Below are 20,541 nucleotides of genomic sequence, written 5' to 3'. Positions count from 1 at the left end.
AAATTCACTTATATTCAGACACAAGTGCTAACCTTACAACTTACAAAGGAGAATCAAAAAGGCAATTTTTGGCTTCTGTTTCTTTTATTGAATAATTAACAATTTAACAAGACAGAAAAATGCACCTTAGTTTATCTATTGTCCCACTACAACTAGAAATACAAAGAAACTACAGCATTTTCAGCATATTTCTCTACTCCAGGGTAGCTTAGTGTTCTTAGACAATTAGAGCCTTAAAACTGAGGTGGATCAAATACGGTACCAAGGGATGTAAGATTAATGAGCAGGGCAGAGCTCTGTAGTAGAGCCTGTGTTTGACATGCAAGAGACTTGGGTCTGGTTATCAGAACCACAAAACAAGAAAACCCCGGGAATATAAGAGAATTATAATTTCAAAGCTGCATTAAAAGAGAACTGGGGAACCAGTAAAATGGATCAGTGGCTAAAAGTAATCTCAAGCCTGACAACTGTGTTCCATTCCTAGAACTAACTTAAAAGAAGGAGACCATAAAGTTGTTTCTGACTTCCATACAAACACTGTGTATATATGTGCCCTCAGTCACATGTCATATATGTTTACCTGAGTGTACACATGCATGCGTGTACACACAAGCACACACACGCACGCGCGTGCACTCACACACAAACACACAGGCACATATGCATGCACACATGTACACTATACACATATATGTACATATATAACTTTTAAATGCCAGAATTGTATTAAAGTCTCTGGAATCCTCAACACTTCTCAAAAGTTGGAGTGGATATCTGTAATGAAACAGTATTCACTAGCATAACTGCACTGTTGCATACATGAGCCCCAAAAAGGTCAAACTGCATGCATAAGACGTGCACAAGATCAAGCAGCCAAGATTCCAGCATAGGTAATGGAGGAGCTCTGAAGTTCCACTCCCATCTGAGGAGCTACTGGCAACTGGTGGCTGCTGGGAAAGGGGGAGTCACTTTTCCTTAGGGCTGTGGGCCCAAAGGCTGCCCATGTTACAGGAAACTGTCCACACCTATGCACATACAGGTAGCACTACATGAACTCAATGGTATCAAATGAAGAGGGTAAGGAGTAAGAAACAATATCAAGTTAAAAGGGAAAAGGTGGAGGAGCAATGAACAAGAGGAGAAGGATGAAGGCTGAACTGGATCCAAACACATTATATACATGTATGAGTATTATATGAAATGCGTAACTAAAAAATAGAAATACAAGTTAAAGAAAATCAAGTTATATACTTTCAACATATTGGCAGGACTGAGAACACAGAAAAAAAAAATCAGACCAAAGCAAACCCAGTAGGACAAACACCAAACCCTTCAGTCCTACACCTGGGACCTGGGACTGAGGTGGCATAGCCTGGGCTCCAACAAATGAAGGTGGACTTACCCCATAGCTCTACTACCTACGGCACATGGGACCACTCTTTTCAAACAGTTTTCTTCACTTGATATCCCATATTCCTAGCATTTCTAGTATTTTCATGTCCCTACTGCACTGTGCTAATTTTATGTCAACAAAATACAAACTAAAGTCATTTGGAAAGAGGGAACTTCAATACATAAAGAATCCTGTCTCAAAAAACCAAAAAAAAAAAAAGAAAAAGGAAGAAAGAAAACTTAAGCAAGCATTGGGGAGCAAGACAGTAAGTAGAGTTCCTCTGTGGCCTATGCTTCAGTTCCTGCCTTGATTTCCCACTCTAAGTACTTACTCTCAGTAATGGACTGTGACCTGAGAATTGTAAGCTGAAATAACCCTTTCCTTCCCATGTTACTTTTGCTCATGGTGTTTTGTCACAGTAACAGAAACCCTAACTAAGACATGCAATATTCATAGCTTCATGCAGTGCCCAATCAGGAATGAAAAGGACCCTGGTATAAGCTGCCTGGCTTTGGTGCTCTATAGAAGATTAGAGGAAGCTTCAGAACCCTTTATCATTTGCTTTTGTTGTTTTGTTTTGAGGCAGGAGACCAAGCTGGTCTGAATTCAGAGATCTGCCTGCCTCTGCCTTCTGAGTGCTAGGATTAAAGGTGTGCAGCTGACATTTGCATTTTTAATGTCTGCAAAATCAGCTTTATGTGGAGAGTCTGACCACAGTTTGACTGTTTCCCGAAATGGCTGTATCACCCTGCATTTCTATCTTGCTACTCATCATTTCTAATACTGTACTGTTTATCTCTAGAAGTATATTTTATTTTATATATGTGTTATCCCCTCATTAACTTTGCATTTTCATTTAAACCCATGGGCAAATTCATAGTATATGTATAATAGCTGTTTAAAGTTCCCAGTTGCTGATTTCATTATCAAAGTCTTCTATGCATATGTCTTCCAACTGAAGTCTGTCCTGATTATGGGTCAGACTGTTTTCCTTGTCATATGCCTAATAACTTTTAATTGAATATGAGACTATGCTTCACCATTGACTTGTTTATCAACTTGCTCCTTTTGAGTTTTATTTTTGAGCTTTAACAAATGAAATTCAAGTAGTGTTCAATATTGAGCTAGTTTATTCATTCCACTAAGGTATAACTCTTTTGATGGTAATTGCTGAATGCTAGGTGTATTCATTGCGGCATCCTGCTATGGTTGGTAGGCACTCAAAACTGTTTGTAGTTCTCTTTCCTGGCAGCTCTTCTTTGCTGAGCCTCTGGAACATAACTCAATGAATGCACCTTGATATTTGGCTGAAGACTTGGGAAATGCTACACAATTTTTTTGGCTAGTATTCTGACAAAACTTAGCTGTGGGGCTCAGAAGTTTCCTAGAAGAGTAATGCAAGACTATCACAGAACTAATCTGTTCCTTCTTCAAAGGCTTCCCCTTTCTGTGATGAGATGCCTGACAGACATCTGAAGCTGTGTGCAGTGGCAAAAGCCTGTCACCTCAGGACTTGGGAAGCTGAGGTGGGAGGACAGAACAGCTTAAAACCAGCCTGAGCTACATAGGGAGACCCAATCTCACTCAAAACAAAACAAAACACCCCTGAGAAACGGTTGTTTCATATTTTATCCTTCTATTTGTGTACACAAGGAAGAAAATTCTCAGAGCAGTTACAACTTCAGAGGCAGAAGCAACACTAGCCGGCCTGAGATTTTAATGAACTGAAGTGAAAACTCACAGGATTTGATGTAAGTGCTTATGAAGTTCCTTTTGGGAACTTGCTCGATGTGTTCTCCCTTCTATTTACTTAGGAAATATTTCCATTGAGTATGTTCACCATGATCCTAACTTCCTGTTCTACTCTGTACAGGATAGAGTACATTTCATAACTTTTCTTGCCTTTTAAACCCAAACTTTTTCTTTCTTTCTTTTTTCTGCTTTCAATTTTTTTCTTTCTTCTGTTTAGCTTTTGCCTGTGTTATTTGGAAAAGACTCTGCATGTTGACAGGGGCAATGAACTCCCGAAGCTACTGAGTCTCACTACATTCAGAAGCAACATTATCCATGACCTTGTCAAATAAAGAAAAGCCAGTGAAAATGTCCAAAGATTGCCCAAATCCAGCTGCCCTCAGACAGGTTAACAAAGTAATTTAAACAGCATCAGATGACCCTGAAGCTACTCAAAGAACACTTTTGAGTCTGAGTGTGCAAGTGATATAAAGATGTTTACTCAAGGGAAAGGGAGTTAATGTTTGTTGAATGCCTACTAAATGCCAGACATTACACCAGGGGTTAAAAAACTGTAAAGGGTCTTAGAGTAGATGTTTTAGGTTCTGTGGGCCTGAAGTTTTCTGTTGCAACCACATCCCTGCCAACATAGCAGGGAAAGTAACTATCTACAATGTATAAATAAAAGGCATGGGTGTGTCCCACTAAAACATTACTGACAAAAACAGGTGATAAATACAATTTGGGCTGACAGTCCTAACTGCCAATCTCTGCATTGTATCATGTGTGTCCTTTACATTAGGTAAATACATGTAACTAATCTGTCCTATAAAAATAACAGCATTATGCTATAGCATTGTGCAACATACCCATATTTTCAGCACTCTGGAGGCTGAAGAAGGACAATCATAAAGTCAAAGCAAGATTGGGCTAAAGAAGATCGGTGGTGACATACTATATACCCCAATAAAACTTATCTGGGGATCAGAGGACAGAGCCAGCCACTAGATTAGACATAGAGGCCAGACAGCAGTGGCACACATCCTTAATCCTATCACTCAGGAGGCAGAGATTAGTCTAGATCTCTGTGAGTTCAAGGCCAGACTGGAAACAGAGCCAGGCAGTGATGGCACACACCTTTAATCTGAGCACTTGAGATCTCATGTCTTTGATTGGGAAGGACACAGGTCTTTAATCCCAGGAAGTAATATGGAGAACACAGAAAGCTATATAAGGCATGAGGAAACAAGTCTCTCTTGAGGCTGAGGATTTCATAGAAGTAAGAACCTGGCTGGCTTGTTCTGTTTCTCTGATCTTTCAGCTTTCATCCCAATATCTGGCTCTGGGTTTTGTTTGTTTGTTTGTTTGTTTTAATAAGACCTTTTAAAACTCAGGTTACAAAGATCTTATGTTAAAAACAAAACAAGCAAAAATGAAACCTTCATATTATGTGACCTAATGTGCTGAATCTTCACAATAGACTTTCAAAGATGTGAATATTGCCTTCATTTTGTAGATGATAAGGTACCTTCTGCAACTTATCCAAATAATAACAATGTTGAAATTCAATGAACTCAGATTGGTTTGCTCACCTGTGTTCTGATTCATTAATTAATTTTTCCCCCACCTCTCACTCACATCATTGAATCCTGGCCTACATGGAAAACAAACCTAGATGGAAAGTTGTGAGAACAATGAATAGAGGACTCGGAATGCCAACATAAAAATTTGCACATAAAAAAGAAGATAATGGATTGCTGTGGAAGGTAAGTAGATGAGGTGAGTGTCATTCCATGATATACTTCAGAAATATTAACCATACAGGAATGGATTAGGGTGGCCACATAGAAGCCTATAAATTTACTTAGTTAATAATGTCAAAGTGTAAATATATGATAGCTGTGGGAGTCGGCACTGGGACAGCAGATTCTGTAAGAAAAGGGCAGGGTCACCTGCTCAGGAAAATAACTGTAACTTGACATCTGGTTACTACAAGGTGTCAAGTTAGGAAGAAATCAAAGAAGAAAATGGTCCCTATAAGAAAGATCAAACCAAGGGGCATTCCTCCATTCACAGATTTTTTTAACTATTATTATTTTAAAAGGTGTGTGTGTGTGTGTGTGTGTGTGTGTGTGTGTGTGTAAATTTTGCTTTATTTTTACAGAGATGCCACTGTGTACTGGATTTGCTTGGGTGATCTTGTATTATTGATGTGAAAATACTTAAAAAGTTGTTTCCTGAGCTGGAGAGATGGCTCAGTGGTTAAGAGCACTGTCTGCTCTTCCAGAGGACCCAGGTTCAATTCTCAGCACCCACATGGCAGCTCACAACTGTCTGTAACTCAAAAACATGCATGCAGGTCAAACACCAATGCATATAAAAATAATAAAAAAAAAAAGAATTTATTTTAAAAAATAAAAAGTTGTTTCTTGACCACTAACACACACGCACCCTCTAACCTCTGATTCTAAACTGTAATTTCTCAATTTTGGAGTTAACATTCCTTAGCCAATAATAGAACTATGGAGGATCACTGGTAATCTCAAAAGAAAAAGGACAATAAAGTATTAAAATAAAATATTAAAACTGCATGATTCTCCCACTTTATAAGCATTACTTTAAATGAACATATATTCAAATTGCATTATAATAAAGTGTCTAGGCATCGTTTGTAGTGTTAAACTTATTTCTACTCTCTGGAAGCCAATGTGTCCTCGCTCCTGTGTTAGATGAGATTTCACCTTCTTGCAACTCCTTGTTGAACTATCACAGCATGAAAACATTCCACTGCTGCTGAAGCTTTGGATACCCAGTCCCCTGATGAAAGAGTGCAAAGGGAACTACAAGAGTTGTGGACAACATACAGGATCTCATGCCCCATTGAATATAGCTATAAGCAAAAACATGTTTTAAATCTGAAGAGATGGCAACAATGTCAGGGATTGCTGAGTCATTTAGTAGCTGGAAAACAGCAAAAGACTGAAGTCTATCAGGTTCTAAGGTCCTTTAAGACAGTACAAAAATCTAATTACACAAAGTCCATTCCTTTTTCCTGTTTTCTAAGTCAAAAATTAATGACAACTATACTGAAGAATAATACCCTTTCTTTGTTACTACCAGGTATTTTTCTTTTCTTTTCTTTTCTTTTTTTTTTTTTTTTTTTTTTTTTTTTTTTTTTTTTTTTTTTTTTTTTGGTTTTTCGAGACAGGGTTTCTCTGTGTAGCTTTGCGCCTTTCCTGGAGCTCACTTGGTAGCCCAGGCTGGCCTCGAACTCACAGAGATCCGCCTGGCTCTGCCTCCTGAGTGCTGGGATTAAAGGCGTGCGCAACCACCGCCCGGCTCTACCAGGTATTTTTCATACAGTATAAAAACATGAATGAAGTATTATAAAATAATCCTTCTTTACCTTATTCAAGAGGACAAAAAGCTATCTGGATGCAAACATTCATGTCATTTACTCATTTTAAATGTTCAATTCAATTTACTACAATTTAAGTTTATAACATTTTCCATCACCACAAACTGATGAGTTTCTTGGTCTGTTCTATTTCCATAAATTCATGGAGGAGGCCACTGTATGCATGTTCTATATATAATCAAAGATATATAAAAACTCCTGCACCCAAGCAGCAGAAGTGTAAAAAGGTCACTTTTAGTGACCTTTGTAGTCCATCTTCTAGCCTGGCAGCAAGAAGCAAGTTTTCAGGTACTTGTCACTGAATGTTAAGCTATCCTAAGTATTAAGTTATGGCATACTGTCCTGGAAAGAAATTAATTATATTTTTGTTGGTAACACATTTCAGACTGTTTACACAGCTGACATTTCTCAGCTGTACCCAATTCATGCCCTAAGCTGTGAGGACTAGCTTGTTGTTTTGTAGCAGATGCCTCCACTTGAGTGTTTTCAGTAAGTATTAAAAACACCACCACCTGCAACAAAATAGATTACTTGTAAAGCACTAGGTTTCCATGTTTTTAAGGTCCTAATGAAACAAAAGTTTCTGACATTTGGCTAGACTCTCTCCAAAACCATAGTTTTGACATTTTGGCCTCCACTCAAGCACTGGAGCTAGAAGATCTGCTGTGGCACTAGCTAAAAGCTGCCGCCTGGCCCTAAACATCTTTGTTGTGTCAAATCATGCAGCTCAAGGCACATCCTGCCAATATGGCAACATTTGCTCTGGGGAAGTGTGGGCAGGCACCACTTCACAGGTCTTGGGAAAAGGTGCAAATATGAATAATGAGGCAACAGGATGAAGCTTAATGGGGATTCCCTCTCATGCCTGCTGTGACTGATACAGCCCCAGGTAGGGTTATATTTCTGGTTACTGTCAGCTTAACCTGCTTCTTATATTTTCCTATAGTAATGGAATTACATTGCAATTCTTTGCTAAAAGTAAATAAAATCTTACACAAATATTAAAACATGGGTCTCATAAAAGACTGTATTAAACTAATTCAATAAATTACAACACATAATGTATAAGGTACTTTAGTACAGAGGAATATGTCCTATTTTGCTTACCTTTCCTGTTACTTTTGAGTTTGTTTGTACTTTATCAGCATATTTCCTAGATTCTGCAAATGTGGGGTCAAAACCATTTTTTATCTACACTTAGAGCTCTTGGATCTACTCTACAGCCAGGGAGGGCAGCCTTGCATTTTAAGACTTTCTCCATCATCTTCTGTCTCTACTGTCACCTCAGCTAGTTACTATTGACTTTAAATTATCGTAAACTTCGGATATATCAATCACATATATTACTCAGATTCAGTACTGCCCAGTACATGGATAATCTGGATTGTCTCTATTCTCACTCATTCCTCATTCCGCAGGTAATTTTGTAGCAAATTTCAGATACTCTTTCATATGCTCATATCAGTCAATTCTTACTTATGATACATGAGCTATCTTAAGGATAATACTGACTGACTGAGATCTTTAATGTCTACTGTAAGCCACACAGTATAAATATGTTATCATTAATCTTCACAAAAATGGTGGAAAGTAGCCGAGCTTTAGAGAATTTTAGTAATGTGCTTGCATCTTAAATTATGTACTTCTAATAATGGTCTTTATGTCTTATAATGAGTTTAAACAGCACTCAGAGCATTTCTACTTTTCATGTCTTCTTAGACCCTAACAGGAAAAACAATCAAATAAACCACCGAAGCCAGCACACAAAACTTACAAAGCAGCAGCACCTACAGCCTTATTTTAGCAGTGGCCACCCACCAATACTTCAAATGTCATACTATTATGCAAGTAATAGCAAAGAGTCCTACTGTTTTCTGGTTCTTTTTAGTTTTGAAACCCAAGCATTTTTCCAAAGGCACACGGTTTATAACTAGACTTAAATAGCATCTTCATCAATAAACTGCCTTGGAATTATCTTGTCTTCCAAAAAGAATATTTTAAAACGTTAGATAGCAATGACAGAAGAAAAGGAACTGTCCAGACAGGTGTAGGATTTACTTAAAAAATATGAAAAGCTAATTCAAGTCTTAGCTAGAATCATGATTTTAGTATTACACAATGTTTACAAAGTCCTCATTTCTCTTTAGCATTATTTATCTTTAAAAATTAGATTTAACTTACAATTCCTGAACTATCCTCCTATTTGCATTTTAAAATGTTTATGGGCTGGAAAGATTGCTTGGTAGTTATGGGCACCTCTTGGTCTTCCAGAGGACCTGAGTTCAGTTCCTAGCACCCACACTGGGGGGCTCACAACTACCTGTAAGTTGAGCTCCAGAGGATACATACACATAAAGTAAAAATAAAGTGATTGGTTTCTAATGACATACTGCTATACCCACATGTCAATGCATCACTCAGACCTCATCAGAGAAGCATAATTAGCATAGAGAACCACAGCTGGACAACGTGCAGAGTAAGAGACTTTGGAGCGCTCAGCCCTAAATGGAATGTCTATATCACACCCCTACCCTCAAGACTCAGGAATCTATGCAGAGGAGGGGATAGAATAATTACATGAGCCAGAAGTGGTAGACAACCTCAAAGGAAACAGTCACAGACCTAAGAGGGCTGATGTGCACACAAACTTTGAATACTACCTGGTGCACAAATTTAAGTCAAACAAAATCCTAGCATAGAGAAGGAAAATTGGACACAAACTCCCATCCATACGTAAGAAGTTATTTGCAATCAATAGCTGCTAGAAGGGGGAAAATCAGTTTTCTCCAATGGAGTGATAATGGGCCTTATGTTCAGGAATAGTTAGCCAACACAAATCAGACTCCAAAATATTGTATCAAATTTTCAAAAATAAATAAAAAGTTTTAAACAAACAAACAACAAAACCAACCCCAAAACAAGACAGTTACTGCTTTAAATAGGTAAGTAAATATGGGGAGAGATGAAACAAAACTTCAAGTCAGTCAGCTTAAGATAAAAAAAAAAAAAAAATGTACTGTTTTGGAAAAAGAGTTAATTATTGGAAAAAATGGCAGAGATGGAAAAGGTTTCCAAATTTATAATAGAAAGTATTTAAAACATGATATCTTTGTCAGATAACAAGCTAATATTTTCTTGATTTTTTATTGTAATAAATGTATAGAACTATTTAAAGATATGTGTTATTTATATCAACAGTAAAACGTAGCAATTTTTAAAGCACCAGACTATTCACATACACACACATACACATGTACATACGATCATAAATATGTATGTATGTATGTATATATGTATATGTGTTTGGTTGATTTTGAAATATCCATAATTTAGGGAACTTTTTCTTCACCTCAAACATCTTATTAATAACCAGAGATATTCTCATCAAAGAAAAGTTTAAGTCAAATCAAGAAATATTAAGTTCCTGACATTGATACAAATCATTACCAAAATAATGTTAATATGCTTGGCTTATGACATTTGTTCTATAAATGTGTTCAGACTATTACAATTTTTAAAAAATTTTTTGACATGATTTGACACAATTAAAAAGTTCTTTCAATGGAAAATTCAAAAGCATTTGATTCTGCTTGTAAACGCCAAATGTACTGCACAGGGAGGTTATAAACTGGACTGTAACTTACTGAATCATCAGAGGCAGAAGCTGGCCAGCCCTCCCATAACTGATGTCGAACAGGTATGCTTGTAAGGTCATACACATTTCTCTTTACCTATAAAAAGAAAGCAATAGGATTATAACAGGATTTTGACGTTATTTTAATCATGGTAACTTTAATTCATTTATTTAACATAAAACATGTTTCATATTTTCTTTTAGCTTCAAATCAATAATTTAGAATACAAGTCAGAAAATTTTACAAAAGTTTAAAAAATACAATAACTGCAAGAGCAGAATTTCAATGAAGGTTAGGTGAAGCAATATAGCAATATTTCAAGAAATAACTTCCTTTTGTGATTTTTTTTTTTTTTTTTTTTTTTTTTTAGTGTATGCATGGGTGTGTATAGATAGACATGTGACTGTGAGTATGGGTGCATTCAGAAGCTAGAGGCTTGGGATTCCCTGGAGCTGAAGATACAAGTGTATCCTTATGTTCAGGAATAGTTAGCCAACACAAATTGTGGGAGTCCTGCTCCCACCTTTTGAAGGGTTCTAAGGTAGAGGAGAGAGTAATTAAGAAATGACAGACAGAAATAGAACCTAGCTGACAAGAAGAAAGACAGAAGCACAGGATAGCTTTGGGAGAGCCTATGTCAATATCCACCAGCCTCCTCCTTTATTGAAAAGGACTTTTATAATATGCCAAGGGGAGCGGCAAAAGACTTCCCCACTTGCAAGATCAAAGCAGTAACATACAGCCAAGTGTAGACCCTTTCCTAACACCTGGTAACCACACTCATGGTCAAATCATCTCCTTAAGCTGCCCTGCTGGGCAAAGCAAGCTCAGATTCCCTGACCCTAAGTTCTCACAAGGAAGCCTCTGTGGGATCCCACAACAAATCAGACTCCAATATATTGTATGAAATTTTCAAAAAATAAATAAAAAGTTATAAACAAACAATAAAACCAACCCCAAAACAAAACTCAATTTAAACAAGCAGCTTTTCTCCAGAGCCTCTCAGCAATGCTCAGGCTACCGTGCAAAATTCTTATAATCATCACATTAAGTTTGGAAATTTTGATCAGTCCCTGCCAATCCAACAACTCAGCCAAAGGCAACTGGACCCAACTTTAAACACTTTCACTAGTTGAGTCTATTTAGTCATACTTATGTATTAGTGCTCTTGGGAAGAAAGGTACGTCAATAATCCAAAGCATTATATTCATAAAAGACAAAAGAAAGTACAAAAGAAAGTATAAGGAATCTTTATAATTCAAGACAAAATTTTTTTATTTAAATTTACATTTTGAGTGCCTAAATACACCAGAGAGCACCAGCTATTTTCGAACAAAAGAAAGAAAAAAAAAACTGTGTATGTGTTGAAAAGGTGGAGAGGTTACCCCATCATTGGAAACTTACACAAAGACGGTGGGCACATAAACAATTGACTTTGGAGTGAAATTCCATAGATTCTTTCTTAATTCCAAAAAACAATGATACATTATTATGAAATAAACAGTATTTTCTTGTTTCATTAACTCATATATAACTGCACTGAACTGAATGACATTCCTCTGCTATTCTAAGCCTGAAAAGCATGTTCTGGCTATAGTGCTATGTTGGTATAAAGCACAACGCCAGACTGATGTGCTGAACAAAAGTGATCAAAGTTAAATTAATGTTAGCCATTGCACAAGTATTTGGCTTCATTGTCCTTCCAAGAATGACATCTGTTAAGCAACTTGTCATAGAATAAACTAGTTAATGCAGAGAGAACTTAGCTGTGAGAGTGCCATGTAAAGCATATTAGGCTAATGTTTGATTGTTCCAATGCAAAGGCTAAATTCACAAAGTACTCTCAGATTATGACAAAAGAATCTCATGCTAAACCACAATCATTAAACAGCAATTTAAGTGAAAACAAATTGGCTTTTCAAACTTAAGTCCATTCTGTAACTATAGGCAGACTTTACCATTATAAAGCAAAGTGGTAACAGAGACATCAAAATAGTGAGTTTAGTAAAAGAGATATAAAAAGTCCACTGCCTTTACTGATGAGTTTAAATCACAAATGTACAGTGAAGGAAAAAATTACTCAGTACTCAAAGCAAATGCACAAGTAATTATTTTTTAAGTAGTCTTTAAGGAACTTGAATGACAAAACATAGTTGTGTATAAAATAATGCAGATGAATTTGAAGTTCCTATGAAGCAGATCAAAGACACACAGTTCTAGAGAAGGAGAGAGACTAAAGAGAAAAGAAGTGGAGAGAAGCAAGGGGGTGGGCAAAAGAACAGGAGATAGGGATGATGGTGAGAACAGGAAAAGAAATGGGATGAGGTGAGAAAGCCATGAGAAAGGAGAGGAAAGAAAGTAATTGAGAGATTAAGAGTATCTGAGAAAGGTAGAATGAATACGCAGAGGTGGGTTCACTGTAGTTGACATTCTCAGCTGATAATACTGTGCCATTTCTGACGCAGCTTCATCTTTAGAGACTGTTAAATTCCAGTTAAGTAAGAACAAGTGACACTTAACTGGGTAACATTTCCTAAGGGACTTTTTTGTCTTACATATTTTCTTGATCAGCACTGGCTGAACCTTCAAAATCTCTTCAATTCTTGCTTTGTGTTAAGCTCTAAATCTATGAGATTTGAGGCTGCTAAACTGAAACATGCACTGTTTCAGTTACCTCTGAATGACTATAATAAATACTATGGTTGCCAGCTGAACATTAAAACAAACTACACTATATCTGAATTTCAAGTTCTAGACTAACCATAGATTTTTCTGGAATTTGCTTTCTAAATTTTCTAAAGAGAATTTTTCTCCACTGCTTCAGATGAGTATACACACACACACACACACACACACACACACACACACACACACACCAGAATAACCTGAGAAAGTGTAGAATATGATGCTGATTAGTTACTTTCATTGTTAACATGTATCTAAATACTACAATAATTTTTTAAAACGCTAATTTCCTCTACTTTAAAATTCATAGTTCCTCAATATCTATGGAGATTTTAATATTAAACATAGCACTGGAGGAAGGACCATTTTATGATGGCATGCTCAGTATATGTATATTCATAATAAATCATCTTTCCCCAAGTTTTCTTTTAAATTCACTGAAAATTTCAAACAGTTATTTGAGTGAAATTTCACTAGAATTTCTTAGAGAAACATTCTTAGGAAAATTACCCTAATAAATGCTGAACTTTAAAATTTTGACTCAAGTGAGATTAAATTCAAATGAGTTGTTCTTAGTTATTCCAACTCAAACTAAAAGGCCTATTAAGTTTAGTAGGTAACACTGTCAGTTATCATAAGGGCTTTGCTTGTGAACTAAATACTGATAAAACTGTCAAAACTTTTCTCGGGGAATTTTAAATGCTGCCCGGGTATGTGCTGAGGCCTAACTCAAGTTCTAATTCTAATCCCACAGCTATTACTGTGGGCAAATTGGTGGGGCCTTTCTGAGATTCAGTTCACTCAACCTTAGAAAAGAATAAAACATGATCCTTTCTGCTTTTCAATGCTATAAAATCCTATGATTTCATGAAGATACTGGAGTTAATCCTGGGTGCAGAATAAGAAGAGCTAAGTATATGCAAGACAAGGACATAATTAGGGCGTTTACAACCATTCAGACTCAAGCCTTAATTTTCTAAAATGGAAAAATGGCAGTAGAGTCAGTAAGTAGACATCAAAGAGAAAAATGCAAATAATTCCAGATGAGAAATACAGATATAGAAGCATTAAATAATTTTTTTCTTGGATAAAGAAAATTCTTAGTCTTTATTTTTCTTATACCTTAATAAAAAGCTAATTAATAGTTTCCCCTCACAAGATGTCATCTTAAAATAAAGCCTGCCACACAGTTTTTGAAGTAACTATTCCTTCAACTATGTCATCAGTGAGACAATGGCCTGGTCAGAAAACTGCTACCTATGTGTTAACAGTTGGAAAGATTTTTTTTAATTCACTTCACTAAAAATCTTCGAAATTGGGCCCTTTAGTTTTTATTTATTTAACATTTAATGTAGGAAAAATATATTTAATTGATATGGGTTCAGAACAGTTTTAAATTGGCCCTGGATTTTCTGAATCAAGATACTAGCACACATTATTATCTTCACAAAAAGTATCATGAAACTGGAGGCATGATATGATTTTCCTGCCACTGTTACAAGAAAAAAGGCTTCTGGGCATAGCAAAACCTGAGCTTATCCAAATTTGAAATAGATCGAATTATGAACTGCAACAGCATGAAACAAGTAAGTGTTTGCTGTGGTCTGTTTAAATCAAAACAAGGCACACAACCAGGCTGAATCTCAGTTTCCTGGCAATCTCTTGTGCTCTGAAAGGCTTGTGTAGTTAAGAAACCAATCACTTCTGATTCAGAACGAAAGGGCTTTGAACACATACTACATATCTAATGCCTTTCCTTTTTCTTCTTTTTAACATATTGTACATGCACTGCAGTTGCACATGGATTTGTTTTACTAAGATGCAAGTCTAAAAATCCTTCCTGAACAAAAAAGCGTTTGAAACCGGATGGTGCAAGGGGAATGAGAAGGTGGCATCAGTAATCAAATGTTAATTAGCAAGCTTTCCCCCTTCCCCCAGGGCTGGCCTGTGTTAGAGAATTCAAATCAGAAATCAATGCTCCAAGTGTTTAACTATTACTTCTTCTCATTAACCATTAAAAGACCAAGCAATTTTCTCCTCATAAAAACAGTAACTCAAGAATTTCTTTTTCTCAAATACCATCTTTCCAGAAAACAATGAAGAGGCCTATAAAATTTAAGTGCTTTTCAACCAGACTTGAACAAACTGTATTCTGTACTTTTAAAACATCTTGTGGTTCTAAATGAATTCTTCACTTTAACAACTGTACCTTAGTTCTGCTTTTACCATACTTACAAAATGTATTTTGCTTCTTCCCTATAATGAAACAGGGCAGCAGGCATTTCACTAGGTTATTGGGATGGTGATAATAAAGTGAATCAAGTACAGAATCTAGTTTAAACACATGTAATTGTAAATGGATTTTGGCCATCATGAAAAACTACCAAAAATAAGATTAGGCATTTCCAACTAGAAACATGGTAATTATATTGAAACCTTGGTGAAAATAAAAATACTATAAAAATTACAAAAGCTACATTACATTTAAACCAAACTAACTTAAGTTGGGGATTTAAATAAAACTAAATTGATGACTACTTAAAATTTAAGTCTATATTTAAAGATAAAAGCCTTTTTTCTTAAGTCTTGGTATCCCAAGCTGGCCTAGAACTATGTAGAACAGAATGTCTTCAAATATTCTGATCCCCCTGCCTCCATTACCAGGTATACACCACCACACCAGGCTTATGTGGTGCTATGGAAATAATCCATAGCTTCATGCATGTTATGTAATCACTTTACCAACTGAGCTACATTCCTAATTCTCAAAACCTAATTCTGAAAGAACTATAAAAATTCATAGATGAGAAAATAGGCTATCTATCACAAATGTTAAAAAGGACAACTATGAAGAACTTAGTGGGTTAGAAGAGGTTTTGGAGAAAGTGAGAAGTTGATAATGGTATTATAAATAAATGAACTCAATGATTTCCTACAACAGTAGTTCTCTAAGCAGTAGTGTTATCAGCTGGGAGGAATCAGAGATGCACATTCCCGGGCCCTGTGCATCCCACTGTGCTGGGCACTCTGGGGCCTTGCATGGTGAGTTGGAACAAGCCCTGAAGGTAATTCTTACCAGTCTGAAGTTTGAAAATTAGAAATTTTATATACAGGTTCCTCCAGATAGCCATACCTCTTTAGTTAACTGATTTTTAAAACCTTCAAAGTCTATGCTTAAGGGGCCCTGTCCCTTTTAAGAATGAATAAATTTCTAGAAATCTCATAAGGTAGGTGAAATTGGATGGCTAACTACTCTTGTTGAAATCCCTGAACCTAGGAAATTCACTGTCTTTCAATAAATTCTGATATTGTGGAAAGTCACAAGTGTTTTCATCTATATTTCTCTCATAGTGAGCTCATGACAGACTAATAAATATAATGGAAGAAAATAGTTGGTTTACTGCCTATAGTGAATAAAACAGCAGGCATTTTAAATTCTCTTAAAATTCTCCCCACATAAAATAAAATAAATTAATGAGTTTGGACCATCAGGAAGGAAAATGCCAATTAATAAGTAAAACCTAGAAATAACTGCCACAATATGAGAATATTTTCAAGAGTCTTATGTTAGATGCCATTCATTCTATAAAGTCCAATTTATATATTAGTCCCTCTGGTTCAATTTATGTCCTAGTCTACCAATGGTAGAGCACATGTTCAGCATAGGCAAAGCTCTGAGTCAGATCCCAAGAGAAGAGAGGGCAACAAAATAGACAAGACAAAAGATTGTGCATGAACCAGAAAGCACCTGTAAGTCAGAAATGTTTTGATTTTAAATTTGAATTTCAATGGGTAAAACAAGAGGTGCCAGCCGGGCAGTGGTGGCGCACGCCTTTAATCCCAGCACTCGGGAGGCAGAGCCAGGCGGATCTCTATGAGTTCGAGGCCAGCCTGGGCTACCAAGTGAGTCCCAGGAAAGGCGCAAAGCTACACAGAGAAACCCTGTCTCGAAGAAAAAAAAATAAAATAAAATAAAACAAGAGGTGCCAAAAGCAATGCACGGGTTAATTTCAAGGATATTATACATGTTAACAAATACTTAGATACAAGCATATTCACCGTAGCCTTGTCCACCAAACACAAGACTGGTACAATCTAATCTAGAAGTAAGACAGTTAAATAAATGAACTATGCAACACTAAAGTGACAGTGCTGTGAGAGCAGAGAGCAACCAGTCAGGCGGTTTTAGAACAAGGAGGACTTGGCCAAACTGAGAGCGCCTGTACACCTGGTGGATGTGCTCTACCTTAGTCATCCAACAGACCTCAAAAGCCATAGGGACGGTTTCTACGACATCATAGGAACTGTCTTCTCACTTAAGCTTTCAATAACAAAATTTCTAAGACTTGGCCTTCTAATGGTCCACAAAGTTCATTCTTTGAATTTGTAAGCAAAGAATCTGGAACCACTCACTCAGTGAACATTTTCTGGGGCTGTGAGAAAATTCCAGCACCTTGACTACTGAGTTAAAGCCCACTTGAAATAAAAGAAAAGGGCTCCATCAAATGCAAAGACCCCAGTTTCAGGACATTAAAGCAGAGCCTGCAAAGTGTATCCCAAGGCCATTAGACATGTGTTGTTTGTTTCTACCAGCAAATTACACTAGGACCTCACCATTCCTATTTGTTTTCATATGGTCTCTGGCTGCTTTGGTATTAGCAGAGTTGAGTAGAACCAACACACTGTATCTTGAAAGTTTTAAAAAATTTATTATCTGGTCCTTTACAGGGAAAAAAAAAGCTACTTCTTGATGTAGAAGATGTTAAAAACTAGGGCTACAGCCAGAAATAGGACATCTGTATCACCTCCTCCAAAGCTCAGGAAAAATTACAAAGGGTGTGTGTGGGGGGGGGGAGGGTATTTAAGAGCCATAGAAGTAGGGGAGAGGTGTGGAAGGCTGACTTCTGAACACAACAGCTGCAGCACTCTGGCACTCACAGCAGATGTAATTACCTGCAGAAGACCTCGAGATAGGGATTAACAACACACACTGTCATGGAGGGGAGAGGAGATAATAAGGCCTCACCCCTGCCTATGACATTTTCTTCTGTGGTGTAGCCAATGGCATAAAATACTTGTTCCTGCAAACAACCCTAATGAAACTCACTGGGTTAAAAAAAAATAAATTAAAAAACAAGATATGAAAATAGATGGGGACTAGCTGGAAAGATAAAGAGCTTAGTGGGAAATGGAGGGAGACAAAGGACAAGGGAAACTAACAGGGAATGAGTATGATAGAAATACATTATACATATGTATGAAAATGTCATGATCAAACTCATTATTATGTCCAATTAATAGATGCTAACTTTTTTTTAAAGCTAGGGGCTGAAGATACAGCTCAGTTTTGAGGGCTTGCCTATTATACACAATGCCCCACGTTTAATTCCCAGTACCACAAAAAAGGAAAAAAAGATTGCAAAATAATGTTCATTGTTGCTTGCATATATGTGCACATATCTATACTATATTATTCATAGAAAACCATAAAGATATATAACAAATACTCAATTTTATTCTTTCTATATCATGAGATTATGACTCATTTAACATTTCTGTATAATTTCATCTTTAAGGAGGAATTTTTTAAATGTTTTTATGCAAAGTAAAGAAACTTGCACCAGAACAACCTGGGTTTTTATTTCAGTTGTCCTATTAATTATCTGGATGGTGCTGAGTACAGAAATGGGAGAGAAAACTGAATAAGTAATGATAGTCAGTAGTTCTTAGTTTATATTACTGTATCATGCCCACAATAACCGTTACTTGTATTGTTATATTTATTTTACAAGTACAAAAGCTGAGGCTCCATAAAGTAATTGGTTCAAACTTTCCTCTGCTTAGCAAATGTCAGTACAGAGTAGCTCTATAAAACTCTAGGGTCTAGATTCTTTCATAATTACAATAGATTTCTTAACCTGAATTTTGTCTGTAAAATAAAGGTTGTGGTAAGTTATTTTTAAAATTCTTTGCATTCGACACTTTTATAATTGTAAATAAGAAATTTTCTTATGTTCTTCTTCAAGACAGGATCTCACAACCTAACTAATCCAGTCTGGCCTGGTACTCCCTTGCTTCAGCCTAAATGTTCAGAGTGCTAGGATTCCTGTCATGTATTACCACAGAGAGTCACATTTATGAATTTTCTATGAGACCATTCACACTTACTCTAAACAGTGGTCACCAAGTAGGAACAAGTGAGAGTGACTAACTATAGGCAGTCTCTATCACAAGAACAAGAAAACCTTTTCACAACTATTATACTGAACAAGCTATGAAGAATAGTTGCTGGCTGTCAATTTTTGTGCTGATAAGTGCTATTTAGAAAGAAAAACTGCCAGAGCAAATTGCAACTGGTTATTATTACATAACTGACTGTTGCTTCCATGGTAAGAGGGCAGTTCCTGAGGTCACAAATAACTGAGAGAGAAACAGCAAGACCGACAATCATCCAAAGAAATAAACCAAAGCAAAAGAAGAAAAGAATATTAAGATAATATTAAGTAAGCTTTCTCATTTGACTATCAGCAAACATTCCTCTTATCATCACCAACCAATGCCTTCTGAGTCTCCCTCAAAGCGTTCAACTGGAGTAAAAGAATACGATGAGATTCACACTATGGCACTGCTACTCTTACTTAGACAATGTACCATAGATCAATTCTTCCCTACCTTGCTATTCCAGTTTTCTCTCCCTCTCTCTCAACCAATGGACATTCTTACCAACTCCTCCTCTATGCCTTTTATTTGGATAAGTGAAATTCTTAATAGAAATAGCTATGTTATATCTGCAACGTCTGTGAGTTCTAAAACGAAATTTTATGTGTAAGAAAGAGGATATGGGCAATGCTTTTAAACTACTTGGCACATCCTTTTTTTTTTTAATAGAATTGAATTTCTTTATTTCAGGTAAATTAAAATTACTTGTTTAAATATCCTTCATTCAGTTAATGCCTAAGTTACAATGATAAACCAGATTTCAAACACTCTTAACCAATGAGGACAGTTGAGTAAGCATTTCAAAAATTTAAATGTTGATGATGTTTAGGCAAATAACAATTTTTATAATGTGGAAAAACAACAACACCCCCCCACACACACAAACCTTATAAATTCTTTCTTACTCTGGCAATATCACACTAAAGCTCAGACATGATGTTTATGTTTGCTTTACTGCATTCTACTGCCCATCCTAGCCTTTGCTTTCTCTGAGATGTGAAAAAAGTGGTGGGAACCATCAGCAATAGAACTTCAGCCTATAATCAGGTCCCTAATAATTTTATCTTTTCTTGTTAACAAAAAAAAATGCAAATAACAAAGACAACAAAGGGACTTAGTGTTGGGGTCTGCCATGAATACTAAAGTGGCCTGGGGGTGTGGTTCATCAAGTGAAAATAAACCATTCAAGTCACCCACATCAAGAAGAAAGTTTGGGAACAACTAGGCCAGTGTTTGCATTTGTAGCTCTGGAGTCAGGAGAGTTGCATTTCCCTTGACTCTGCTTAACTTGGGCACCAGAGACAACCTACTTAATCTCTCCTTTAGGAAATGTAAACTAAGTTTCTCCAAAGAACAACCCCCACGATATTTAACAGAACATTTGATCAGACTTTAAAATTCGAACTTGCCACTTTTCATGATCAGATTTCACCATTATTCTAAGAGAGATGTAGGTGAAA

The 20,541-nt window shown here is 36.4% G+C and overlaps 1 protein-coding gene across 1 annotated transcript in view; it reads right to left on the bottom strand.

Moving 5' to 3' along the window:
* Faf1 (Fas associated factor 1) overlaps nucleotides 1–20,541 on the bottom strand; it is a 337,162-nt gene that overhangs the window by 173,560 nt on the left and 143,061 nt on the right. Inside the window, exon 8 of the mRNA XM_028888986.2 lies at nucleotides 10,187–10,273. Within this exon, the coding sequence (XP_028744819.1) occupies nucleotides 10,187–10,273 (87 nt within the window). The remainder of the gene's footprint in view (nucleotides 1–10,186; nucleotides 10,274–20,541) is intronic.

This window comes from Peromyscus leucopus, chromosome 2, assembly GCF_004664715.2.
Source record: "Peromyscus leucopus breed LL Stock chromosome 2, UCI_PerLeu_2.1, whole genome shotgun sequence".
Taxonomy (NCBI): Eukaryota; Metazoa; Chordata; class Mammalia; order Rodentia; family Cricetidae; genus Peromyscus; species Peromyscus leucopus.
This window is presented reverse-complemented; position numbering and strand designations above follow the sequence as displayed.